The sequence below is a fragment of the Lupinus angustifolius genome, chromosome LG17 (assembly GCF_001865875.1).
Source record: "Lupinus angustifolius cultivar Tanjil chromosome LG17, LupAngTanjil_v1.0, whole genome shotgun sequence".
NCBI classification, from domain to species: Eukaryota; Viridiplantae; Streptophyta; class Magnoliopsida; order Fabales; family Fabaceae; genus Lupinus; species Lupinus angustifolius.
In genome coordinates, this window is record NC_032025.1 from 2,988,012 (window position 1) to 3,014,842 (window position 26,831).

General features: G+C 34.6%; 5 protein-coding genes across 8 annotated transcripts; 1 reads left to right on the forward strand and 4 right to left on the reverse strand.

Moving 5' to 3' along the window:
- LOC109331270 (histone-lysine N-methyltransferase, H3 lysine-9 specific SUVH6-like) lies at window positions 332–6,376 on the reverse strand. Of its 2 annotated transcripts, XM_019565666.1 has the most exons (2): window positions 6,109–6,376; window positions 332–4,068 (listed from the first exon to the last, which is right to left on the reverse strand). In XM_019565666.1, exon 2 carries the CDS (start codon window positions 4,007–4,009, stop codon window positions 791–793), a length of 3,219 nt encoding a protein of 1,072 aa, XP_019421211.1. In that variant the 5' UTR covers window positions 4,010–4,068; window positions 6,109–6,376; the 3' UTR covers window positions 332–790. The 2 variants fall into 2 exon arrangements, with proteins under 2 accessions (XP_019421211.1, XP_019421210.1); XM_019565665.1 differs by lacking the exon at window positions 6,109–6,376 and having other exon boundaries at window positions 332–5,708.
- On the forward strand, window positions 6,448–9,850 carry LOC109330789. The gene is made up of 2 exons (XM_019565067.1): window positions 6,448–6,698; window positions 8,739–9,850. Exon 2 carries the CDS (start codon window positions 8,798–8,800, stop codon window positions 9,848–9,850), a length of 1,053 nt encoding a protein of 350 aa, XP_019420612.1. The 5' UTR covers window positions 6,448–6,698; window positions 8,739–8,797.
- Window positions 9,849–14,146, reverse strand: LOC109330483 (GATA transcription factor 26-like). Of its 3 annotated transcripts, XM_019564676.1 has the most exons (6): window positions 13,893–14,145; window positions 13,588–13,635; window positions 11,983–12,354; window positions 11,004–11,436; window positions 10,673–10,745; window positions 9,849–10,346 (listed from the first exon to the last, which is right to left on the reverse strand). In XM_019564676.1, the coding sequence occupies exons 2-6, from the start codon at window positions 13,625–13,627 to the stop codon at window positions 10,194–10,196; spliced, it is 1,071 nt and encodes a 356-aa protein (XP_019420221.1). In that variant the 5' UTR covers window positions 13,628–13,635; window positions 13,893–14,145; the 3' UTR covers window positions 9,849–10,193. The 3 variants fall into 3 exon arrangements, with proteins under 3 accessions (XP_019420221.1, XP_019420222.1, XP_019420220.1); XM_019564677.1 differs by having other exon boundaries at window positions 10,673–10,747; window positions 11,054–11,436; window positions 13,588–14,146; XM_019564675.1 differs by having other exon boundaries at window positions 13,588–14,144.
- LOC109331797 (bax inhibitor 1-like) lies at window positions 16,639–19,030 on the reverse strand. The gene is made up of 6 exons (XM_019566518.1): window positions 18,849–19,030; window positions 18,345–18,488; window positions 18,157–18,248; window positions 17,488–17,674; window positions 17,045–17,200; window positions 16,639–16,927 (listed from the first exon to the last, which is right to left on the reverse strand). The coding sequence occupies exons 1-6, from the start codon at window positions 18,951–18,953 to the stop codon at window positions 16,877–16,879; spliced, it is 735 nt and encodes a 244-aa protein (XP_019422063.1). The 5' UTR covers window positions 18,954–19,030; the 3' UTR covers window positions 16,639–16,876.
- LOC109331798 (vesicle-associated protein 2-1-like) lies at window positions 21,265–25,578 on the reverse strand. The gene is made up of 8 exons (XM_019566519.1): window positions 25,497–25,578; window positions 25,190–25,271; window positions 24,295–24,365; window positions 24,086–24,167; window positions 23,451–23,566; window positions 23,229–23,357; window positions 21,869–21,937; window positions 21,265–21,507 (listed from the first exon to the last, which is right to left on the reverse strand). Exons 2-8 carry the CDS (start codon window positions 25,248–25,250, stop codon window positions 21,376–21,378), a joined length of 660 nt encoding a protein of 219 aa, XP_019422064.1. The 5' UTR covers window positions 25,251–25,271; window positions 25,497–25,578; the 3' UTR covers window positions 21,265–21,375.

Here is a 26,831-nt window from a genome sequence, read left to right on the forward strand (position 1 = left end):
TATTCAAGGACGGGTCGCTCACCCCTATAAGTAAGGGGAGAGAACAATGAGAAAGAAAGTAAGTGTAGGTTTAAAGTGGAAAACTCACATTTAATCTCTTATTTATGTTTTTATCTATTATGCATAAATACATTTTAAGATACATATACAAAACCAAGAAGAGAACAACATTCACAAATCACAAGGTGCTATCATCTTGCTGCTAGACACAAATCATAAATAGAGTAAGTAAAGTTGCACGTCAAGAAATAAAAAAAAGTGTAAGTAAAGTTCAAACCCATGAATTGTCTAAAACCAAAAAATAGTATGCGACTGTGGCCCAATAGAATGATAAAAAAAAGGAATTCAGATTTGAAAACAAAATAGTTTTAAACTCCAAAAAAATCAAAATCCCAAAAGTATCTTTACCCATATCTTCCAACTAACATACCCAATTTTCCTTCAAATCCATATTCTCCATCTCACACTCTTTCATTTTTTTCACCCTTTCACTCCACTCAAACAACCGCAGTTTTAACTTTGACACTCCACCCTTGTGTTTTCCACCTTTACCACATTACCTCCTTTCCTTGTTTCACCATCAAATCTCTAACAGAGTTAGAGCCTTGCTGTCCAAGAAAAGTAAACCAAAAACACAAGTTAAAGTTATAAGGCAAAAAAAACCTTCTCCTATGACTAATAAGATTATATGAGTATGTATCCACGATTATGATGGTCCAAGCATAAGTTTAAAATGAGAAGGCTAAAAAACCCTTCTCCAATGACTAACTCACTAACACCTTACCATGCCTCAATACATCCTACCAGTACATTCAACAGAGCCACAATAGCAATCTTTCCTTTTTATATTGCCATCAGAATCAAAGACTTGATCAATCTTGTAATTGTAATCGTAAGTCAGCTCTTGCAGTGGAGGAATGTTCTCAGCAGCAAAAAGCATTATATGAGGCATACCCTTGTCATCATGATCATAAAGGACATTCTGGGCATAAAGATTAGGGGAGCAACTATGGTTGATGAATCTCCCCACATTACCATACTCGGCAGCATCAATCGTGAAGCCACCATCCTTCACAACTTCGAGAGAACTTGACTGTGCATCAGGCATAAGTGTGGAAAGTCCATCCCAGAGAGTACTGTTGGTGAAGTTGTTTCCAATATCAAAAAGATACTCATCATTACTAGTTCTTTGTTCAGCTTCCTTGTCTTCGAGAAGTTCTCCTATGTACTCACAGATAAAACTTCCTGAAGGAATGGAATTTAGGGATCTCACACCCCATCCCCTCGTACTGGTTTTAAATATTTCAAGTTGAAACTTTATGCCGAGTTGGCTGACTCTATTATGGCATGTTGAAGGGCACTTGCAAGATGGTCCACACTCATAGACTAGAGGCTTTGCTTCTACAATAGCGCCATTATGATTGAATGGGATCTCTCCCCCATTTTCTACTACACAAGAACATTTATTCGAGTCAGAGCATCCATTAGTACAATCACATCCTTCATGACGAGTGAGATTGCCATCAGGATATATCATGCTAGTTATGTATTTAAATGATGGGGGTTTCTCATCATCTACAGTGTTCACAGCACATACTGGAATCCGCTCTTTCCCATGAGAAATATCATCAACACATAGACCTTCCCTTGTTTTGAACTTTTTAGATTTCTTCACTTCCTTCAAAGCAAGCTCAGGTTGACCTGGGATTCTTCGCAGACGAAACTTATAAACCAGCTTCCCATGTGGCCCCATATCCTGCCAATACGACTCAACCAGATATAGTCCATCATAAACCAATGTCTTGGGCCTTCCGTCCATTGATCCATAGCCACGTATCACCCTAACAGGATTCTTTTCCTCACTACTGTTCTTCAAAGCAAGATTGCCCCGCTCAAGCTTCTGATCTTCAGGTTCTTTATCAGAGCTCATCACATTTCCACCCTGCCCTGTATATATCAAGACATTCGAATTATCCAGATCATCAGCATAGCCCCCTGATGCAACAATACTAGTCGCAAGGATCTTACCATTGTGCTTCAAATAATCTATACCACTCTGACTCTGGCGATGAAGGCCAATCATATTAAGCTCCACCCTATACTGAAATTCATCACCAACTTCAACCCCAGGGACAGATCCCAATATTTGCTTGCCTGTGTTAACATATTTCCCTTTCTCCTTAAGGATCTTGGACGCTTGTAAATCAACCCTCTTGGAATTATTTGCTCGCCCTTTCGAATTACCTTCTACTTGCTGCAAAATCTTTCTAGAAACAACTTGAAACAGGCGTAATGTTTCCCTGACTTTATTTCGGGTCACAGTCGAGTCATTCTCATGACCACCAAAATTACCATGACCAAAAGGAGGAACATTTACATTGAAACCATGTGATTTAGGGACAACCTGAAAGTCTTCGATGTTTTCATTGAGGTCAAGAGAATCCTTTTCAAACACTACTAATTGACCCATATCATCAGAAGCAGCATTTTCTTTTTTCTTTTTCAATGGCTTCTGCCCAGACTGATTTGGTGCATCTTTACACTTCAAAGTAGCTTTAGACCTGTCAAGGTGTGCAGAGAAACCACCTTTCTTTGCCTTGCTTCCATTTTTATCACCAAACGTTTTAGATATGGAAGAATCTTTATCAGATCTCCAAAGACATTCTGGTTTAGACATCAAACCTAGCACCACTTTCCTATTTGATGAAACCTGCAATCCACTGAAATCTCCTTTCAACTCATGCTGACAAGTAGACATATCTAAAGGCTTTGCCTCAGGACTTTGGACTTCTGGGCAAGCTATAATCGCTAGCCCTGATGCTCCCTCATCCTGTACAGCATCCTGATTTTCCTCTTCTATAGCTGTCTCGAAATTTATTACAACTTGATTACTTTCTTGAGGATGTTCAAATGCATCCATCTTCTTCACTTTCTTTGTGGCACTACTTTCAGAATCAGCTTTACCTACATCCACAAGCTTTCTCTTGCATGCATTTTCCTCTTGAATGTTATTGTCCTTCTCCTGCACATCAGTGGCTGTTATTTTTTTCAATGGATTGTCATCTACAGCCAAGTTCTGCTGATCCGGTATCTTGCTATCCAAAGATATCTTATTTAGATGCTCATCCTTGCCGAGACGTGGAGCATTGCGCCCACATAAAGGGGGGAAATCTCTGACAGCTGAAAGTTTTCTTAGAGGAGCATACCTTGTAGTCATAGCCTTCTTAATACAATCACTGGAACCAGATACATTGCCATTGCAACAGGACTTTGAACCACCTGACAAAGCCACCCCATCCACTGGAGAGGGTGACTTTGGCATAGAGGACATACATTTTACAGAGTTCGCAACTCCAGTCAGCCCTGTATCCTCCAGAGCATCCACGCCAACCAACACTTTTGCAGGATCATCATTTGCCAAAGGAAGACCATTCACGTGATGAGAAGCAACTACTGGATCTTCATTTTTCAAACTATGGTCAGCTGTTTGGCGAACTGGATTCTCATTCTTCAGATTACAGTCAGTTATTTGGCCAAGGGTCAACCCTGTATCCTCCATAGCTTCTGCACCCACCGATGCCACTTTTGTCGACACATCATTTGCCAAAGGAAGCCCATCTGCATAATGAGATGCAACCTCTGGATTTTTATTCTTCAAACTACAGTCAGTTGTTTGGCGAAGGGACTCGGTAAGAATTGAATCCTTTTTTAACACGGAATGCTGAGAATCATCTTCACACTTGGAAATTCTAACAGTAGCATCCCCTGAATGTTGCTCATTCTTATCCTCAACATTTGTACCATTAGCTGAAACAAAATCAGTGACATCTACCTTTGACACTGGATCAACATTTGAAGCTAATGGTCCACATCCCTCTGGAAAATCACGATTTGCAGACAGTTTACGCCGCTTATACATGGATCGAGTAAGAGAAGTGCAATCCCCATTTTCAATTGATCGCTTCCCAAATCTTTCTTCAGAAAGAGCAATATTGAGTGATGCTGTCATTCCTCTTGAATGATAGAGAAAAGCTTTGCCAACTGATGTTCTGCACTTTACTTTCTGCTCTGCAGACATGAAAGCATCCAAGGAAACAAATAACAAATTAAAAACTTTAAAAAGGGTGGGCCAGTAAATGAGGCTCCCACTTAGTGGGGTCTGAAGAGGGTAGATGTATTCAGCCTTAACCTCGCAAACGAAGAGATTGTTTCCAGGATTTGAATCCATGACCTCCACGTCACAAGGCAAACAACCTAACCATTGCGCTGAGGCTCACCCTCTAATGATGTGAATAGTAAATAGTTAAGATTAGGTAGCCCTTTTTTGGATAATGATGGATGCTGTGAAACATGTTTTCATGAAACATGTACTAATGCTGTGACTTTTTGTGATAGATTTCACGAAATTGGTTTGTGATGTGAAGCAATGCTCTTGTTTTTTAGCATTACTATGTAGTACAAAAGGTTTTCGTATGAATCATCGCAAATCAATGTTGCAACATTTTGTTGCACGACGTGCACTTGCACTGTACACAGTTTTTATACAAAATATATTGTGCTATGAGTATTTATCCCTTTCCTTTTTACTATTATTGATAACTGATAAGATGCTAAAGCCATGCCTTGCTTGAACCAAAAAGGTAATCCTACACATCTGTTCGGAAGATAACTTTATGAGGGAAAGGAAGAGGAAGGTTTACAATAGACCTTTCCCCTGTTAGGGTTTTATTTTAGGAAGGTAATGAATCCAGGATTGTTTTATGTCCTCCAAAATCCTCCATACCTTTTCTATGTTCTGCCCAATTGGAGGAATATAGGAGGATTTAATGTATAGATCACGACGCTACTCTCGATTTCTGAATTTCCAAAATTATTCTTCGTTCACAGTACATGGGCCGGTGCTCGCTTTGATGCCCTTGAACTCTAAATTCTGCACACCACCAGACTTCAACAACATATAAATATTCTTGTGGATGTTGAACAACAATGCCTCAATCCTCCATCAATTACAGCGTTGCTGGATGAGGTGTGCAACGATGTGATCAGAATATTCATGCATTGTGGTGGCAGTAGTGGTTGATGGCAATGCAGGGAGAAAATGGTAATTGAGGTAAGATGTGTAATTGACAAGGGAGAGAGAAGTGAAATAGCTGCCATAGAAGGAGATGGTCTTTCCAGCAGCGGCCAGCGGATGCAGAAGCAGCGATGACATATCCCAAACCCTTCATTTGCTTCCTAAAATATAATTAGACTCACAAACAAGGGCAGCAATAAACTCCCTATTCAATTCCTCTTTGTTTCACTCCCTTTCCTTTCTCTCGAAACTCCGAAATACACCCTGATGAACTAAGACACACTGACCCCTCCTGGCACATTGCCTCGACGCATTTTAATGCCTTCCACAACACGTAACTGGCACGTTGCCTCGGCGCAATTAAATGCCTTTGACTACATGCAATAATAACCACGGGCAAGTTGAAACCTTTAGCAAATTACAACTCCCCTAACTTCATGTACCGTCCAATTTTTTTGCCAAATACACATATACACATATATACCACCCAAAAATCAATGAGTTTAAAATCTATGCACCGTCAGTTTAAGGTTTTTTACACTATCGGCACATCATTCACCGTTGATTTATATTACTTTTGTATGAGAGTCAATGGTAGTTAACATATGAATGGTGGATGATTGACTGACAGTGTAAAAAAACACTTACACTGTGTATACATGTTAAATCCAAAATCAATAACAAAAACTTAGATTATCATCTAAATTATCCACTTTTTATAAAGTTTCAACATTTTTAAGCATCACTAAAGAAGAAGAAAAATATTTAAGCACTCCTTTTAATAATTTTTCTTAAATAAAAAAGTATATATTTTACTATCAATTCTTAACAATACAAAGTCTCCCCTTGTTTATTCATTTCTACAGATAATATTTGGAGAATAAGATCTAAATAGAGGAAAATCCGTGAGTTATATAACGAAGAAATGAAAGCAAATAAGAAGCGATGTATTAAGATATGCATGAACAATGAAGACATGCAATTGTGGTACAAGAAGATTTAAAGTTCATAATAGGGAAATGAGGGTTATATACCTTGGTTGTGATTCAAAATCGGAGACTTACGAGGAGAAACAGAAATCAGAAACCGTCACTTGCAAACTTGGACAACATGCTCAAATTGGCTGAGATTTTCACAGATAGTAGCTTTTGAAGAATTGGTGAATGGAAATGTTGAGATTCAGAAAGAAAATCAGAAGAGTGAGAATGGAGAAGAAGAAAATGGAGATGGTGAAGTAATGGCCATTTTCAGAGAGGTGGCAATACGAGCAGCGCGTTACAAGAGAGAAAACAATGAGGTCTCGTAAAATATAAATATATATATATATATATATATATATATATATTTATATTTTACGAGACCTCATTGTTTTCTCTCTTGTAACGCGCTGCTCGTATTGCCACCTCTCTGAAAATGGCCATTACTTCACCATCTCCATTTTCTTCTTCTCCATTCTCACTCTTCTGATTTTCTTTCTGAATCTCAACATTTCCATTCACCAATTCTTCAAAAGCTACTATCTGTGAAAATCTCAGCCAATTTGAGCATGTTGTCCAAGTTTGCAAGTGACGGTTTCTGATTTCTGTTTCTCCTCGTAAGTCTCCGATTTTGAATCACAACCAAGGTATATAACCCTCATTTCCCTATTATGAACTTTAAATCTTCTTGTACCACAATTGCATGTCTTCATTGTTCATGCATATCTTAATACATCGCTTCTTATTTGCTTTCATTTCTTCGTTATATAACTCACGGATTTTCCTCTATTTAGATCTTATTCTCCAAATATTATCTGTAGAAATGAATAAACAAGGGGAGACTTTGTATTGTTAAGAATTGATAGTAAAATATATACTTTTTTATTTAAGAAAAATTATTAAAAGGAGTGCTTAAATATTTTTCTTCTTCTTTAGTGATGCTTAAAAATGTTGAAACTTTATAAAAAGTGGATAATTTAGATGATAATCTAAGTTTTTGTTATTGATTTTGGATTTAACATGTATACACAGTGTAAGTGTTTTTTTACACTGTCAGTCAATCATCCACCATTCATATGTTAACTACCATTGACTCTCATACAAAAGTAATATAAATCAACGGTGAATGATGTGCCGATAGTGTAAAAAACCTTAAACTGACGGTGCATAGATTTTAAACTCATTGATTTTTGGGTGGTATATATGTGTATATGTGTATTTGGCAAAAAAATTGGACGGTACATGAAGTTAGGGGAGTTGTAATTTGCTAAAGGTTTCAACTTGCCCGTGGTTATTATTGCATGTAGTCAAAGGCATTTAATTGCGCCGAGGCAACGTGCCAGTTACGTGTTGTGGAAGGCATTAAAATGCGTCGAGGCAATGTGCCAGGAGGGGTCAGTGTGTCTTAGTTCATCAGGGTGTATTTCGGAGTTTCGAGAGAAAGGAAAGGGAGTGAAACAAAGAGGAATTGAATAGGGAGTTTATTGCTGCCCTTGTTTGTGAGTCTAATTATATTTTAGGAAGCAAATGAAGGGTTTGGGATATGTCATCGCTGCTTCTGCATCCGCTGGCCGCTGCTGGAAAGACCATCTCCTTCTATGGCAGCTATTTCACTTCTCTCTCCCTTGTCAATTACACATCTTACCTCAATTACCATTTTCTCCCTGCATTGCCATCAACCACTACTGCCACCACAATGCATGAATATTCTGATCACATCGTTGCACACCTCATCCAGCAACGCTGTAATTGATGGAGGATTGAGGCATTGTTGTTCAACATCCACAAGAATATTTATATGTTGTTGAAGTCTGGTGGTGTGCAGAATTTAGAGTTCAAGGGCATCAAAGCGAGCACCGGCCCATGTACTGTGAACGAAGAATAATTTTGGAAATTCAGAAATCGAGAGTAGCGTCGTGATCTATACATTAAATCCTCCTATATTCCTCCAATTGGGCAGAACATAGAAAAGGTATGGAGGATTTTGGAGGACATAAAACAATCCTGGATTCATTACCTTCCTAAAATAAAACCCTAACAGGGGAAAGGTCTATTGTAAACCTTCCTCTTCCTTTCCCTCATAAAGTTATCTTCCGAACAGATGTGTAGGATTACCTTTTTGGTTCAAGCAAGGCATGGCTTTAGCATCTTATCAGTTATCAATAATAGTAAAAAGGAAAGGGATAAATACTCATAGCACAATATATTTTGTATAAAAACTGTGTACAGTGCAAGTGCACGTCGTGCAACAAAATGTTGCAACATTGATTTGCGATGATTCATACGAAAACCTTTTGTACTACATAGTAATGCTAAAAAACAAGAGCATTGCTTCACATCACAAACCAATTTCGTGAAATCTATCACAAAAAGTCACAGCATTAGTACATGTTTCATGAAAACATGTTTCACAGCATCCATCATTATCCAAAAAAGGGCTACCTAATCTTAACTATTTACTATTCACATCATTAGAGGGTGAGCCTCAGCGCAATGGTTAGGTTGTTTGCCTTGTGACGTGGAGGTCATGGATTCAAATCCTGGAAACAATCTCTTCGTTTGCGAGGTTAAGGCTGAATACATCTACCCTCTTCAGACCCCACTAAGTGGGAGCCTCATTTACTGGCCCACCCTTTTTAAAGTTTTTAATTTGTTATTTGTTTCCTTGGATGCTTTCATGTCTGCAGAGCAGAAAGTAAAGTGCAGAACATCAGTTGGCAAAGCTTTTCTCTATCATTCAAGAGGAATGACAGCATCACTCAATATTGCTCTTTCTGAAGAAAGATTTGGGAAGCGATCAATTGAAAATGGGGATTGCACTTCTCTTACTCGATCCATGTATAAGCGGCGTAAACTGTCTGCAAATCGTGATTTTCCAGAGGGATGTGGACCATTAGCTTCAAATGTTGATCCAGTGTCAAAGGTAGATGTCACTGATTTTGTTTCAGCTAATGGTACAAATGTTGAGGATAAGAATGAGCAACATTCAGGGGATGCTACTGTTAGAATTTCCAAGTGTGAAGATGATTCTCAGCATTCCGTGTTAAAAAAGGATTCAATTCTTACCGAGTCCCTTCGCCAAACAACTGACTGTAGTTTGAAGAATAAAAATCCAGAGGTTGCATCTCATTATGCAGATGGGCTTCCTTTGGCAAATGATGTGTCGACAAAAGTGGCATCGGTGGGTGCAGAAGCTATGGAGGATACAGGGTTGACCCTTGGCCAAATAACTGACTGTAATCTGAAGAATGAGAATCCAGTTCGCCAAACAGCTGACCATAGTTTGAAAAATGAAGATCCAGTAGTTGCTTCTCATCACGTGAATGGTCTTCCTTTGGCAAATGATGATCCTGCAAAAGTGTTGGTTGGCGTGGATGCTCTGGAGGATACAGGGCTGACTGGAGTTGCGAACTCTGTAAAATGTATGTCCTCTATGCCAAAGTCACCCTCTCCAGTGGATGGGGTGGCTTTGTCAGGTGGTTCAAAGTCCTGTTGCAATGGCAATGTATCTGGTTCCAGTGATTGTATTAAGAAGGCTATGACTACAAGGTATGCTCCTCTAAGAAAACTTTCAGCTGTCAGAGATTTCCCCCCTTTATGTGGGCGCAATGCTCCACGTCTCGGCAAGGATGAGCATCTAAATAAGATATCTTTGGATAGCAAGATACCGGATCAGCAGAACTTGGCTGTAGATGACAATCCATTGAAAAAAATAACAGCCACTGATGTGCAGGAGAAGGACAATAACATTCAAGAGGAAAATGCATGCAAGAGAAAGCTTGTGGATGTAGGTGTTTGAGGCTGCACATACAACACAAGTTGTCAGCAGTGATGGATTCAGTCTCAACAACTAGCACTGAAGAGCACCACTTTCGTATTTTTTTAAAAGACGGAACATTCAAGCATTAAATGCCACGACTTTGAAATAAAGGGTGGATTATTTAGCACATTATTCTTTAACATTCTGAAGCAATGATGTATTCAATGAAATGGCTTTAATTATATTGGCATACACCAATAATAGCTATGATGCATTTAGAATTTGACTTGCCAAAATATATCCTAAAAACAAATAGATTTGAAACTTCTGTATAAGAATTATATATTCCAAACAACATTGAAATATGAAACAGTATTCTTGATCAATAACAACAAAAAGTTGATAAATAACAAATGCAATCATATGCTAACCTATCAGGAAGTTTAACAGCATCAACCACAGGAAGAAGCTTCAGTAGTTGCTGCTGCTCTTCATTTGTCAAGTTTTTCAAGAACTCCTCATAGTTTACTATATCCTAGTGAAACATAATAGCAATTGCGTTAAGCATTCAATGATTATCTAGATGTCGCCTACAAATATATAATTATAAGCATGTGTACAGAACAATACAAGAAAGTAAGACTATAAACAATGATTAAATTATGAATATATTGCATGTTCTTAGATGGCATTGAATCAAAATTGCTATCTTGAAAGTTCTAAGAGTAATAACTATGACAGATTAGAACAGTTGATTTTCAGAAAGATGGACAGTTATTAGAAGCCTGCGTAAGAACATTTTTGTCAATTTAGGGTAATAAAACAATGAAATCAAGAGAGGGAAAGGAGAATGCAACTCACATTTAAGTCTATTAAGTGCTGTGGTGAATCATGATTTCCAAGGATTTGCACTCTTTCAAGGTGAGACTTCTCCCTGAAAGTTAAGAAACAGAAATATCAATGATGATAGTGTATTCTGTCTCTTATCCAGAATGATTTCTGAACATTTATCTCAAATATGTCTTCACGAGTTCATATGCACAAACCGACTTTCTGTTTTGGGGTAAAAATAGGCAAAATGGAGAACTCTTTTTGGTACAACAAAGTGGACATTTTTATCATGATAAATAATAATACTCAAACATAACTCACTATATTATGACAGGCTATAAACAAGAGTCAGAAAGCATGCCTAGTAAGATGCTCCTGCTGCATTCCCTGGCCAGCAGTGTTCCTAACCTTTTCAACTCCCATGGATGAGAAATTCATACCACTGAAATCATTATGCATAAGAATGGCAGCAGAATATGAATGTGCCGCCTCATTCATTGTGCATTGTTTATTATCAAGTGAAAGAGAGCTAGCCTCAGACTCTTCTTCACGAGCTATGTGGCTAGGATGCCTAATGAGAATGCTTCCATGTCCTATCTCAACAGAGATCATTGGTGTTTCGCTTTCAAAAAGAAGATCCTCTTCAGAAGATGCAGAAAAATAAGACTGCTGTTCGTGAAGAATAGTGCATAAATCTTTCGTTAGCTTCTCAACAGAAGAAGGCTTTGCACGACCCACACATGTCCTCTTTTTTGAAGGCACCGTAGTATCCCACACCACTGGCTGAGCATGACCTAAATTAACCAAACTATCTATATTACAATTACACTTCTTACAAAAGACAAGGGTTAAGCTTTTAATACGCAGGAGATTGCATATATCGCATAATAACATGAGTAAGAGTTCTTAATATTAAGTCAATTAATGATAAACTAGACAGATAGTACATATGCATATATCATACACTAAATAAAAAATAGATAGTACATATGTAATTATAGAATTCACAATTACAAATGTTGTGAGGCATGACTAGAGCTTCTTGTTAGAAAAATATTCAAATAATTTTTTGGATTATGTTTGTCAATAAAAAACATACTCATATACAATTAGAAGCAAAATTCACTTGTCTTCATTTTGGAAAACCAGTGATTATGCAACTTTGCTGCAATTCCATGATTCATTTCTTTTACAATTTCCAACATTTCATCATCCACCTCTTCATTGTGCTCACAAAAATATGGAGTAACAATTGGTACTTTTTCAAAGGAATGGATAATGTTGCCCTAACAGTTATGAACAATGATCATCCTCTGAAATCAGAAAAGTGATTGTCCAACCTGTCAAATCATTAGCATCCACGCCACCAAATTGAGCACAGCTCTCTGAGTTAGAGATGGCTGATCCTGAGCTTGATCGATTACTTGTATCTTCATCTAAAGCCTTCCGGAATCCCAGGTTATAATCAGGAGAAAGCCCTCCATATACAACATTATCAATATTCAGCTTTCGTTTGAGCGCTTTCACTTCTTTATTCTTATTTGACTGCATACTCTTTACCCTGGAAATCCTTTGATCCTCATAATCATCACCTTCTGCCCGAGCATGTAAAGGGGTATAATTTGCAAGTGTTCCCTTAGTCCTCCATCGAGATCCACATGCATTGCATAGTACTGGCTTCTCCAGTGGCCCATTGCGCCAAAGTGGTGTACCTATTGAAATGCTTGATTGTCAGAAATCTAAAAACATTTAGCACCCTTGTGAATAAGAGCACGGGTGTATCTCAGATTGGATAGACTAACAACAACTAGATATTCATGTATTCCTAAAAATCAAATTCATGATACATGTAAAAATATAACAGGTCAAGTTTCCCACGTGGCAAGCCATAGCTTCAACCTCCTCTTACTTAAAGTATTTAAAAATAAACATTTGTTGACTCATAGTGAAGACAATGATTGCATTTGAGCTGAAATGATAACAATAACCGATGAGATTCAACGACATCAAAGTTAAGGCAGTCTAAATGACTTCCTCATCTTTTGGAGACTGCAATAATTGTACTCTAAACAAAAGATGACACTAGAATTTTGAACAGCACACCAACGGCAATGACTTCAACACTTAGGAAAATGTGTCGAAGTGATCGAAAAAGCAATGTACCTCCTCAAGGCTTACGTTCCAGGATTAGTTCTATTGATGTGGCCAGTATTATTAACAAAAATAATAGTTTCACATAGAGAAAACTAAATACAAGGATGTTTTTCTTCAGCCATAAAGTGTGGGAGTAAGACATGCTCACATGTCTGATGGATGAATACAATGCTTGTAATCAAGGTCCTCTGACACAATGAGAAATTGCATTGTAGGCGAGATGAAAACAACAACCCTTTCAGAAGACGGAAACGGATTAACTATGGACATTTACAAAATGCATAATTGCCTTCTCTTATCTTCTCTCATTTATAAATTCACATAATCCAAATAGGACAACAAGAACTTTGAGCTGTCTCTTATTGATTAAAACAAATTAACAGCAATATGTGTGTAAGTCCTTCCTATCAGGCAATGAGTCACATCTAGTATTCAATGAACTTTGAGCTGAATTTTACACACACAAGTGGCAGTAACATTTGCTCAAATTTCAAACAGAGTCAAGGAAAACAAAGACCAACAAATGAGTGAGGAAATAAATACAAGTGGTAAATCAACATAGTTTTCCACAACTTTCAATTCCAAATGCTTAGGCAACAACACTACTTTCACTTATGGATTCAAATACATCCAGAATATTATGCAGGGAACCCAGAATTATTATTTTTGGTATTCATATTTGGCAGTAACTTTTTTTTTCAATTTACAATTAGTTTCAGAACACTCTCTGTAATAGAAAGAAAAAAATAAACAAAACAATAATAATTCATATTGGTGAAACAAGAACTCACTAGTAACTCCACAGTGATAGCAAGGCCCTTGTTTGCCCATGTCTCAATCTTTTCCACAAGAGAATAAAAAAATGATATGAACAAAAATTGCAGAAAAGATGGGAAGAAAAATTTAGTTTTTCTTTTTTACAAAAACAAAAAAGCAATTAAATTTGGAAATTTTAAGGAAATATAAAAGTTATCCTCATAGGCCTTTTCTTCTGATGCAAACACAGAATAAAAGTTTGCTGTAGTAAATAGACCCAGAAAAGTTGTGTATTTTTTTGTTAGTCCTTAAAAAAAGCTTCACATAAACAACCATACACTAACTACAATTGAAGATATTGATGTGTTTGTTGTAGCTAGGAATCTGTACAACTCAATAGAAGAGAGAAAAGACCATTGAAGAATCTCAGATGGTTGTGAGAAAGAAGAAAGAAATGAAGAAAATGGAGAGAGAGAGAAAGAAAAAAAGAAAATAGAGAAAGTAGAGAACAGGTACGTGACCCCTAGTATTGTATTATATTACAAGTAAATGTTGAACTTATTTTCTTCTGTTTCTGATTTGTTGTTGGTGATATTTGAAAGTTTTCAATTTTGTTAATTAAATTTTAAAATAAAGTTTGAGCTAAATTATAAGGGACACAGAGGGTGGTGGAATATTATTGCACATGTTCTGCTGAATATAGACTTTTCTTCATAGCTTATCATCATTTTTCAAATCTTCATCAAATAAAATTCATCTTCACCATCATTGTTGGGTCTCAAATTTTTAAAATCAATTTATGTATACTCATTAGCACTAAATATTTTCAATAATAAAAATTAGGAATATAACATATATGTAGTAAGTCAATGATAATTAAAATAAACAGTGAATGATACAATAATAGTATAATAGTTACACTATTGCCATATATCTCTTTTTTCTAAAAAATTAGAAGGATGCCCACAAGGCCACAACAACAAGAGAAAGAAACAAGCACATGTTTTGGCCTTTCCCATTTTTCTTCTTCTTGCTTTTTGATTTATGTGATGAGATAAGAATACTAATTCATAATAATTTAATATTCTCCCTGTGTGATGACAATATGTTGATAGATATTTAATAGTTTTGTTATTATTTAAGAATAAAAAAGAGAGTAAAGTTACATATGTAATTATATGTGGTCACAAATCCAAATATCACTATTGAATTAGGGTTTAGAAGGTTGGTGTTGTGGACCTACCATTATTTATATGCAAATGCAAGCATTAGTTTTAACATGATCTCAATCAAACGGGTGATTAAAGCAAAAGCCCGTGACTGTGAAAATGAGAAGTTCTTTTCATACCATGGGATTGGATTGAAATTCATACCTTTCTCCAACTTTATTCTCCAAATCAAACAACGATTTTTTTTACTTAAATATTAAATTATTGAAAGACAACATGACAGACACTATGCCCATGATACATAGTGGGTATCTAATGAATTTGAATAATTTGGTGCCTTGTCATTTTCCTCGTTTGTATGCACTTTGTTTACATAAATGTTTAAGTGGGATGGATGAGATCGACAAGGTTAGGTTAATAAATCTTTTATAAATATATTTACATATTATCAATTAGTAAATTACTCAAATAAACTATTCCAACTTACATCCTTATAAATTTGTGCATGATGGGAAAGTGTTCACTCTCCTAAAAAGCATCAAAAGACGTTTAGATATTGAGAAAAATAAAAAATAAAGCAAGAATTTTTTACAATATGAATACATCATTTCCACCTTCCATCATTGATTTTAAAATATAAGTGATAGCAATGTAGTATATAGATTTTACACTATGATATATACTATTTTACACTAAGACCAATTTTTATGCAAACCATCACGCCCAATTTGAAACATTTATCAAATCAATCGACCAAGAAGGCCCTAATGAAAAGCAAATCCAATGGATTCAAAGTCAAGTCACGTCAAAGAACATGCCTTGCATTATTACAAAGTTTTGTTCGGCTTCCCCAAGATTATAACACATTTTCTTCATTTATATGGCACTTTAGGAATCCGCAAATCACCTAGTAGCGGGTGCCGCATTCAAAACCTTAAATTCGGCCATACCCAACCCTTTAAAATGCAGATAAAAACAGTCCTTTTATGCAAATTATCACTAAAGGGTAATTTTGGAATTCTGCTGCGCATCATCTTAGTTAATAACTAATGCCTCGATTTGTCGATATTTGACAAGTACAATAAATGAATAAACTATTTCCTCACCTATCATCTAATTAACAATCTGAGACGTGTTAAAAGAATTGCCACATTAGCTATTTTTTCCTGTTTCTTTTAAGCTGCCCCAAAAACTAAAACAATACAAACAATCCATAGGGTAGGATAAGCAAAAAATGTAATAGCTGAATCCTTTATATTTATTAACTTGAAAATTATATTCTATGTCGTTTCAAAAGTTATAGCATCATTGTTGATTTGTTTTTTTTTATTGGACACTCTTTCTATCTAAAACTTATATAGAAATCCGAATAATAAAAGTAGACTAGTAAAAACTCATTTAAAAAGACTTGCTATAGATTTTTCTGTTTACAAGACTTAAACATATAAATAATTTAAGGGGAATCAAACTATTTATTACTTGGATTAACAAACATCCATAATTTATTTGGCATCTTAAAAAGCCTAAAATAAGATATGGTTAATGACAATTTTTAAATTAATAATCCATTATAGTTTCTATATTTTTCATATCAAAATGCTTACATACACTAGGGATGTTTGACGAAAACACAAATAACCGTATTCTCATTTTAGGTTGGGTGGATTTTTCTTGCAAGGAGAAAAAACATAACAGTGGAGACAGGGGATCATAATTAGGTAGGTTCCCTTAACCTCATAACTACTTGTTGTCCTAGATGAACCAGTCCTTGTTGTTTCCCTCCCTTCTTAAGTTTGTTACTCATAAAGAGTGATTGTTACTCAGTGTTTTTTTGTTTGCATAGTATTTTTTTATTTGTACACATAAATTGAGGGATTAAACTAACCATGTGCTAGCCTATGATGTATGGAACCAATGTAACTAAGTGCACTTAATAGATTATATTACTTCATATATAAACAGAGTGATTAATGAAGTTTTAGTTATCAATTATTACAAAACACAAATATATCACAGAGCATGTAAAACTAGTGCGAAGCAAACTCGAGACAAACTGTATATGCTGGCACAGGTCCAATCGGTGGGAAACACTTCATACAACTATTCACCACAAACTAAGCAAACGGAAACTCAACCAAGCTGATTGGTAAGAAAATTAATCTCTCCTCTTCTTCTTCTTCTCAGTTCTCTCGCCTGAATTCTTCATCTGGAACAAAATGATAAATATCCCGTTAACATAAATTTTTGAAGAGAAACCAAAACAAGAAAACACGCTCTGATAAAATTCCCATCAACAAAAAGTCTGTTAAACGATCAAACTCACCATGATAATGAGAATCCGAACAAAGATTGCAGCCAAATCAGTAAACAAGGTCAAGGCATGCTTCACATAATCCAGATCACCAAAGTGTGCCTTCTCAACTATTTCTTGGGTGTCTACAATTATGTATCCGGCAAACACCAAAAGCCCAAAGTACAACTGCAAAATAAGAAATAAACCCCATATAAGAAATCTTCTTGCAGTATGATAACAAAGCTTCACACTATGAGTAGAAAATTCCAGGAAAAGCCGGATTCACTGCAGTAATTTTTATACTGCAGGATGGATGTGCAGCTAGTCATCCAAAGTATAAATAATCATTTCCCCCCTCTAATAATCTAACCTAAAATAATTTTTTAATGAATGAGATGCTCTGCACTCAAGAATGACTGCAGTGAATCCTGATACATAAGTCCACAGAAACAAGAGTAATGGCAGCTGCTTACCTCAAACTTAAACAGAGCTATTGAACCGCCAAAGATGGAAGAAGCAAAGTGCAACCAGAGAAGAACGGACAATCCAGAAGACACTAACCCACCAAGATAGAGGTATTCCCTTCGCTTTGCAACCAAAGCTGCTCCAGAGAAACACGCGAAGACCAAGGAAGTTGCCACAAGTGCGCTAAAGATGAGGCTGGAACAATGGAAGAAGGGTATCTTAAATTCATCAAAAACTAAAAATATCCATTAAGCCGCTAGCCAATTGTCAAAAAGCATTAACCAGACACTTAAAAGCTGGGAGGGTTGGGAAGGGAGGGGCAGCATAAATCATAGATGAGACTCGAAAAAGGCTTTACAATTATTATTTTGGTGATTAAAAAAGGGGAGTAACACAAGGACTTCCTCATACTGTGCACAGGAAAAAAGGTGATATGATTGATCCGGTGCATAAATTCTGATATGGTCGCATCTGTTTTGGTTTCTTGATACAGGTTACATTAAGGTGGTAAATCATCTTGTTTTCATGAACCCCACCATTCCCTCCCCCTTTGTGAAATTGGGATTTGATCTCAAATTCCCAATTACCAAGCCCATTGTTGGTAACAAATATTCAGCACAGAGTTAGCTTGCATTAAAATAATCCTAAATCAATAACATCAATATTTGAAAACATACCTTGGATCAATTTGAATAGCCATGTCAATCAAAGGTCCAATGGAGGCACCCTCAAACAGTGAAGAGAGCATCAACAAACTCACCCTCTTTTGCTGCATACATCATCAAAAACAGAGGTAAGTGACACGTAAAACACAAAAGCTTAAAAATAAACAGAAGACTTCAGAAATCAGGGGATTGATTCATGCCTCTTCATGAGGAGATGTTGAGAGCAACCAAATCATGCTTCCCACACATCCTACTGTAGTAAGAAAACCACCAATATTCCAAAGGACATGAAAGTAAGCTCCAACGGCTGCAGCAATAACGGCACAGCACAAGCTAAAATAAACCTACAATGATTAATCAAAGCACATAACATCCAATTAGAAAATTAGAATAAGTAAGATATTTCATTGCCCAAATTGATTATATTCAGATAGGAAACTAATGCAGAAATTTCTTTACATGGTATATATTCTGAAATCTTAATGTATCCATAATCCAAAATACAAACTAAACCATGTGATAACCAACAACGGAATGCTAATTTAACACGTACATAACAAAATCGCAAACCCTAAAAAATCCACCGTTACATTATTTCAATAATAAATCACACGTGGTTTAATCGATGGAAAGAATCAATTAAACCTAGAAATCAGGTACACATAATTGAATCTGGAATAATCGTGGTATGAATGGTAGTTTACCTGCTTGAGATGATTCTGAACAACGGGTGAAATCTGACGGAAGTTCTTGAGCGTATCGTAGTTCCATCGGTTCCTTGAATCGAACTGGGAGGTGAATGCGTCCATTGCTTGCTATTGTGGGGAGAGAGAGAGAGAGAGATTCGCAGAGAGAAAATTGAAAATGAAAAATAACGTATTCAACGACCCTATTTATATTTCACGAGTGGATAATTCCGCAGAAAGTTTCAGCTTCGCTTAATTACGGAAATGTCCTTTTCTGATCTCAATATTTACAACTTTTACCTTTTAAGTAGAGGACATCTGTTTATAGGGGTGAACATCTGCTGTAATACATCGTATGTTATTATTTATGATTGGTTGGAAAAATGCTTAATTATTATTTTTTTAATTTAAATACATTTTTTACAACCAATCAGTGTCACATAGAGTGGTACACTTTGTAAAGCAGATATGCTTCATATTGTAGTACGAAACGTGTCATTCTATGTGGTATTTGTAATTAGTTGAAAAAATATATTGAAATTAAAAAATTATGATTAAGTATTTTTCTGAAGAAGAAGGTTCCTCTATCTTCTCCTAATTGCAGAAAGGATTTTAATTTGTATATTCTATTTATCAGCAAATCATTATCAATAGCAGATGTTGTTGATTAGTAAAAAAATTACCCTGATATTTTAAACTCTTGTGTTGCTCAAAACTCTAAAGAATGTCATTTTTGTTTTGTTAACTTAATAATATCGATAATAACCTTGTCTACTATATTGGTATATCCTACTAATTAATATTTAATATAGTAAAAGAATTGTTGAGAATAATAATTTTGCCAATATTTATTTAAGCATGTCAACTATATTGCCAATAGTAAAAGAAGCATGTCAACTATATTGGTATAACCTTGTCCACTCTTGTTTATTACCAATATTTATTTAAGCCAAGTTATAATATTCTTAGAAAAGTTGTAAAAAATTATGTAATGAAATTAGATCATTGCTTCTGAGCTAAAAGTTCCAAGCTTGTGAACAATTTCTTAGCAGTTAAGCATTGTTGTGATAAGAAATTCTGATGTGGATAAAGAATTAAAATAAACACTTATAAGGACAACGTGAACATAATTAGCAAAAGTCTTTACTGATACACGATGTAAAATTTACTCTCTCTCTCTTTTTTATGGATAATAGAGAGAGGATAAAAATTTGAGAATCATTTAATATATTTGTGAATTGTGACACTTGTTAGATGATTTTGACGAATTCATTTTTTCCCTGTTTGTGATTTTCTCTTTTTGAAGAGTTCATTTTTTTCTGTGATTTTGAGAGAGAGAATACATCCACGTAACAAAACCAATCACATCTGGACAGGTCAGCACCACTCTCATGCTCGATAGAAAAATCTTGACCTCGCATTGGTTTGACAATCTGATCAAATATTCATTGTTATCATACATGTATTTTTGTATAATATATTCAATTTATTATTTATGCATTTTATATAATATATTAATATCACATCAAATATTATACTATATTAAAATTTTATCAAACCTTATCATTTTGTTCTATCAACCATGTCAAAGGAACCTTGTCCTATCAACTTGCTTTTATTTTTATATATATAATTCCAACAACTCCATTAAAAGTATTAATAGAGAGAACAAGCAACATGTATTCTTTTTTTAATGTTAGGTCTACTAACAGATAATTAACTTACTTAAATTTATTCAGATTTTTATTAAAAAATTAGCTCAAAAGAGCTTATTTTCATAAATTTCATTCACAAGCTATTTTTTTGGGTATATATTCACAAGATATTTAAAATAAGCTTTAAAAAACTAGTAAAAATTGTAAACTATTTCCAAAAGTTATATTCATAAATTATTTATCTCAACTCGAGTAGTATATCCGTAAAGTATTCTAAATATTCCCACGGCTATTCAGGCTAAGCATATATAATCTAGGCTATTATAATCCAACCAATTTCTGTCCATTCAAAATTCAATAATCTAATATTGGAATTTATTTCATACTGAAGATATTTATTCCTAGGATTTCTTTGTGTGCCTTTAGTAAATAACGCATGATTGTTGAGTTATACAACCATTATGTTAAAAGCTGATATATTTAGTTTTTCTATAAAAATCAACTCCTTATATATTCCTAAACTAACATAATTCCAATCCGGTAGTGAAGTCTCGAGTACTTCGAATATGAAGGAATGAATTTTCTTAAATTTAATTTATAAATAAATAAAAATTTGGATTATTAAAATTTACTTTTGTCATGCATTACGATCTATTACGATAATTGGAATATGTGACATGCAATAAAATAAATTCGATACACTACACATGGTAGATGAGTAATGAGCATACAATAAAGAAACTATCCTAATTCATTAAATGAATTATGAAGTAAGCTAAGAAGCAAAATGGGAAAAAATCTCATTCAAAAGAATATATATAACTTCACAGCCATACAATGAACAACATAGGAGAGTCTATAGATGCAAAGGTGATTTCCAAGTGTATCAATCATTCTGTAGATGGGGAAGAGAATATAAGTTTCAAAAGAAAGCCAAGCAAAATTCCAATGACACCCACAAAAATCGCGAAGGTGAAGGAAAACCCAGGATTACTTCGGCTTCTTCGCCTTTTTAGAATGTCCTGCACATCAACACAAACAATGGATTACTAATATTTTGCAATGCCCCTCAAGTATCAACAATGAATACATCAGAAAATTACTGTAGATTCAAGTGTTTCACCAGAAGAAGAAAGAAATGCTTTTGGATGGTTAAAACTTAAAAGTTCTGATGTCGTTAACTTCTCATTCCACTAATCACTTTTAGTTCATGTTCACCTCATGGTAGTAAAATTGGCCTTGCATGAAATTTTTCAACTAATGTATCCTTATACCAGAATGAGAGAAGTAACTCGATAAATACCATATCATTTCGTTTATTTTCACTTCTCATCTAATAATATTTATCTTTAGATTAACATAATAATGAACGCCGATATTTACCAGTTCCTGTTGCAGTTGTCGCGTTTGCCTGGCAGCAGCGTCTCTTTCTTCCTTCAGGTGCTGTAAAACCTGAATCATCAAACAAAAGAAATTTAATCTAAGAGTGACTTCCTAACATTAACTACATTACTACAGTACTAGGTGTGTAAAGAAGTTAGATCGCAGGGGCATCAAATGCTACAACGTAGGAAATGCTTGAAGATGAACCAATTATCGTCCAATACTGGATAATATCATGTACATGATCACACAGGACTCAATCAACTACTCATTATTTTGCTGGCAGACTACATATATGTATAACATGTATTTAGAATCAGCCCATATAACCTTTTTTTAGCAAAAACATTTATAAAACTGGTGTCATAAATATAGAAGTAATATCCTTCAGTTTCATTCTAAGTATAACCAACAGAAAGTCACAAAGGACTAAATTGTACATGCATCTTTCAAAAGGGAGCACATATTCTATCTCATAATTAGTGTTACTCCATGTGCCATAAACTATGATTGGTCAGAAAAAATGCTTAATAATTAAATTTTAACTTAAATACATTTTTTTCAATCAATCACAAACACATGACACATAGAGTGATACTTGTGGGACAGCAAATATGCACCCTCTTTTAGAAAGTGATTAGTGTGTACTAAACAAACTTGAGGATCAAGCATAATCTCTCTTCCACTTTCACACTCCATTACTCCAATGATAGGTAAATCTGTACCTAGAGTGCATAATATGCTAAGTGGTTTATGCCCTTTTAAAACCTCTGAAAACACATCTATACAATTATATAAAATGAAAAAGAAACACTAAAACCACATGTAGCTAGATAACTAGGTTGTCTCTAAAATCTAAATCGGAGAAGTTTGATGCAGGCAAAGCTTTATATTTTCCTTCAAAAGAGTCCTACAGTAGGAGATTTCAATGTTTATTTGATTTGGTTTTTTCTTGTCTTTACTCATCAATATCAAAATATATTTTCTAGCTTTGTCACATATTTGAAAAAGTTAAAGTGTTTTTCCTCCAAATGCATGATGCACACTATCCACATGAGTAATCTGTGCTCTATGGATCTACAAGATAGAATGGAAACTGTTCCAAAACACAAGAATCATGTTACCAAGCCATTCACACAAATCTCCTTAATCTAATTTCTCAGGCTTTTCCAACTGCAAATATGTGAAGTTTCTTTGAATTTCTAAAGGAATCCCACTCATATGTGGATTCCAGATTGACACAAAAGATGCAACATATAGCATTACAGCTACATACTAATATTACAAAACCTGAAATGAAGTATAAAATTGAAAGTTCAAACCAATTTTCACAAGGGGTGACGAAAGAAAAGAGACTCACGGAAGATGCATCAAGTTTTTGTGAGTTCTTCAATGCATCATCTTCGGAGCTTCCTTGGGGTGAGTTAGGAGAGATATATGCAACTCTTAGTTTCAACTCCTCTATTGTATTTCCACTTTCCTTACTAAACTGCAAGCCAAAACAGCGTTATTCATGATCAATTTTTTCATTCCAAATTATATAGTTGATCTTCTAAAACAAGGACAGGGTTTACTCTCTTACAGTATCTGGTGGGAGATCATCAACATCAATATTTTGATTCACTACAGTACTCTGCAAGAGAAATTTGTCTTTGCATTGCATGTCCGGAGGGTATTCACGTTGGGCTTGGAGGGTAACTGTAGAATACAAAAACAGGATAGGATAACATATGTTAATACCAAAAATAGTAAAGGGCTCCAAGCTCATAAGTGAATAACATTTATATGATTGATCTGAACTCTACTAGTATTTAACAAAAAAACAGGTGACTTGAAACTATAATAACTACATAGTGTATCACATGTTTGGATATAAGCTCCTAATTAAGCTAGTTCCTAATGACAAGGGGAAGGAAAAACTTGCACATTGAGACCTTTAATGGTTGAAACTGTGGTCTTCATAGATCTAAGTTCAGGAATTTAACTATTTTTTTCTTTTTCCTCTACTAATGTCTCAGATAAAACAGCATATTTCCAAATTCTGTAATTTGTTCAAATGCATGTCTTAAACAGAATGGAGGGACTGTGGGCTGACTTCATCAGCACAGCATTTCACAACACCAAAGATCATGTACAAGTTTTTAAGCCAAAAATAAGAAAAAATCACAATCAAAGAAATAGACTCATGAATGAATCTGCAATAGTAACAAGAAGCACCTCTAATGATACAAGAATCCCAGGGCTGTATAACACCAGTGTTCGGTCGTACAAAGTACTTCTTCGGTGAAGTGGTTTTGACCTATGAAAAAAACAAAACAAATTAAGATAAGATTGGAATCAAATGCGATCAGAATGAAGAGCCCGCTGGAGAAAAGCATATCCAGTAAATAAGAAATTGGTTCACGAATATGCAGTTGGAAGAGTACCTTGAAAGCAACATAGCTATCTGTGTTATTCGCAACTTTAAGATCGCAAAATGTTTGCCTGTCCAGCTCAACTGGCCACATCAATGAATATCATGAGAATCTCTGAATTCAATTGAAGGCTTATTAAGGAAAATACAGGTCAAAGAAGTCATAAACTCATATTTACATGAAATCTTCTATGCATTTCCATTATACTTCACAATATCTTATTGCTTTGGCTTAAAGGGCATGATATTGATTTACACTAACCTTCCCTATAAGAGAGGTAAGTTTAACTTCTATAAGAAAGGCGTAATGTGTAACAAAACTACCTTAAATGAGGTTAACCCAATTTTTCCAAATATCTTTTGTCATATTAGAGTATTATGCTTTCCTAGATGCTCTTGGTTGATTAAACAAATGGAGAAAAAACCAAAATGCAGTTGAAAACATGACAAGTATATCCAGAAGAGACTCTTCTACAGAAGTGCACAAAACCAAAACCCATTGAAGTAGATTTACTATTCACAGACTCAAAGTTCTATCATGTACCTCTTTTGTCACTGACCCATCACATTCACATCAAATTCTTGTTTTTCGTTGCAATTAATTCAAGGAAGCAATATTTATGCTAAATTCACGAATAATTCAACGGCACATAGTAACATTAAAAGGGCAACCTAGGTGCTACAAACCTCCGACCTCATTGTTACACGACAATAACTTCAATGGAGTCATAAAAGATAAAAAGAAAACTAGGACGCTACACAAATTCCTACCCTTTGGCCCATAAAGCTTAATCCTTTAAATTCAATCACGTTTTTTTAAATGAACCCAAAGACAAAAAAATGAAATTTTGCATGCAACGAAATAAACTGAAGAAGAAAAAAGAGAGATAAGGATGAGAAAAACATACAATGAAACCTGAGTTCATCAGGACTAATAGAGATAAGTTGATTTGCAGAAGAAGCAGTCATGACGAAAAGAAGAAGAAAAACCTGTAACGGGATTGTTGATAAGTGAATTCACATTTATTAAAATGGTCAAAGAATTAGACCATTGAATAAGATAGAAAAAAACAGTGTTAATGAGATAAAAGTGTATGGTTAGAGTAAGAGAAAAATGTATTTTGGTGTGTGTAAGAGAGTGAATAAATATGTGGTGTAACGGAGAGAAAGGGTAACCAAAAAAACAAGAAGGAAACCAAGTTTGTAGGCACCCACCTAGATCGCTTATTGTGTCTGTCTGAACCAGAAAGAAAGAGTTGAAAGTGTTACGTATGAGTCTGTGCCACCACCCTTTCTTTCCTATGGCTATGCCAAAAACGTTTATAAGGGAGTGGAGTTAATAATTAGTTCTGATTTCTTACACGTGTCCTTTTGTTTTTGTTTAGATTCTTAATATTTACATCCAAAAAGCAGAAAACAAGATTCATTGAGATTCATGATGCTGACGACTTGTATGTTGGAAATCAGCACATTCATAAAGAATAATCCCTATCTTGTTAATTAATATCGATCACTAATCTTAGAATATAAAGGTATATAATTTATGAGAATAAAGTATTTATTATAAGGAGATAGATTTATTTCGTTAAATTCACTTAACCTATGACATATGTTTTTTATAATATATTTTAAAATGAAAACTTTATGATAATAAAATATATGTTAAACTATGAGTAAATTTGAAAATAATAATTGTCACATCTCAACTTAAATATAAGAGTTGTCTCTTGGATTTTAAGTTACATATAATTTGATCATTAATGTATAGTTGGAGACTCAAAATTTGTATTCTCATTTTCTTATATGATAATTATTTTCAATTGAAATGGTTAAATTTTCTAGGCAAAACCTTAAAGACAAAATTTGTGATTTTAAGTACTCACTTTATCTCTGTCAATTTTATTAATTAAGTTGATTATTGGACCCATGGATTTATCAATTAACATAATTTCAAAAAAATATGATTTTGAAGCAATTATATTCGAGTAGAAAATATCATAATATAGTAGTATGAGTTCTCTAGATAAAGTTTTTTCCATATATTCAAGTCTTACTTAATCAGTAATACATGTACTACATGAACTAAGTAAATCTTTAAAAAAAACCTGTTAAATAATTTGATGTAACTATGTTGATATTCTTCTTTTTAAAATACAATTAGTCTTGAGCATTGACATATTCTCATAGTCTTACTTACGTTCTTATCTTTTTTGAACTCTACTTATGGATATATCTACAATATCATTGGTCTAATGGAGTAAAGTTCTTTAGATTTTTGAAATGACTAAAAAATTAATAATTTAATTCATGAAATTAATATTTGTTGAGAGAAACAATTATACATAAAAAATAATTAGTTCATTAATCCTAGAGTGGATTGATATTTTAGTAGTACCAAAAATAATGAGTTTCTTTGAGGGGTGTGATGACTGCACAAGGTGATGCATCTGAATGTTATAAAATTGTTGGACTTTGGGGATATTTCAGAAATGAATGTGGTTAATCTTACCGAATACATCTAATCGATCAGGTTATTTAATAGTTTTTCAA

Excerpts from the sequence above, each read along its gene's own strand:
- LOC109331798 (XM_019566519.1), bottom strand. The coding sequence starts at position 25,250 with ATGACTGCTTCTTCTGCAAATCAACTTATCTCTATTAGTCCTGATGAA. Across the intron at positions 24,366-25,189 it reads TGATGAACTCAGGTTTCATT|TTGAGCTGGACAGGCAAACA; the intron begins GTATGTTTTTCT and ends TGATGTGGCCAG. Across the intron at positions 23,358-23,450 it reads ATGATCTCCCACCAGATACT|TTTAGTAAGGAAAGTGGAAA; the intron begins GTAAGAGAGTAA and ends TTTGGCTTGCAG.
- LOC109330789 (XM_019565067.1), top strand. The coding sequence starts at position 8,798 with ATGACAGCATCACTCAATATTGCTCTTTCTGAAGAAAGATTTGGGAAG.
- LOC109331797 (XM_019566518.1), bottom strand. The coding sequence starts at position 18,953 with ATGGACGCATTCACCTCCCAGTTCGATTCAAGGAACCGATGGAACTAC. Across the intron at positions 17,201-17,487 it reads TAGCTCTGTTTAAGTTTGAG|TTGTACTTTGGGCTTTTGGT; the intron begins GTAAGCAGCTGC and ends CTTATTTTGCAG. Across the intron at positions 16,928-17,044 it reads TTCGGATTCTCATTATCATG|ATGAAGAATTCAGGCGAGAG; the intron begins GTGAGTTTGATC and ends ATTTTGTTCCAG.
- LOC109331270 (XM_019565665.1), bottom strand. The coding sequence starts at position 4,228 with ATGGATTCAAATCCTGGAAACAATCTCTTCGTTTGCGAGGTTAAGGCT.
- LOC109330483 (XM_019564676.1), bottom strand. The coding sequence starts at position 13,627 with ATGGGCAAACAAGGGCCTTGCTATCACTGTGGAGTTACTA. Across the intron at positions 11,437-11,982 it reads GGATGCTAATGATTTGACAG|GTCATGCTCAGCCAGTGGTG; the intron begins GTTGGACAATCA and ends TGGTTAATTTAG. Across the intron at positions 10,746-11,003 it reads CAGCAGGAGCATCTTACTAG|GGAGAAGTCTCACCTTGAAA; the intron begins GCATGCTTTCTG and ends CTTAACTTTCAG.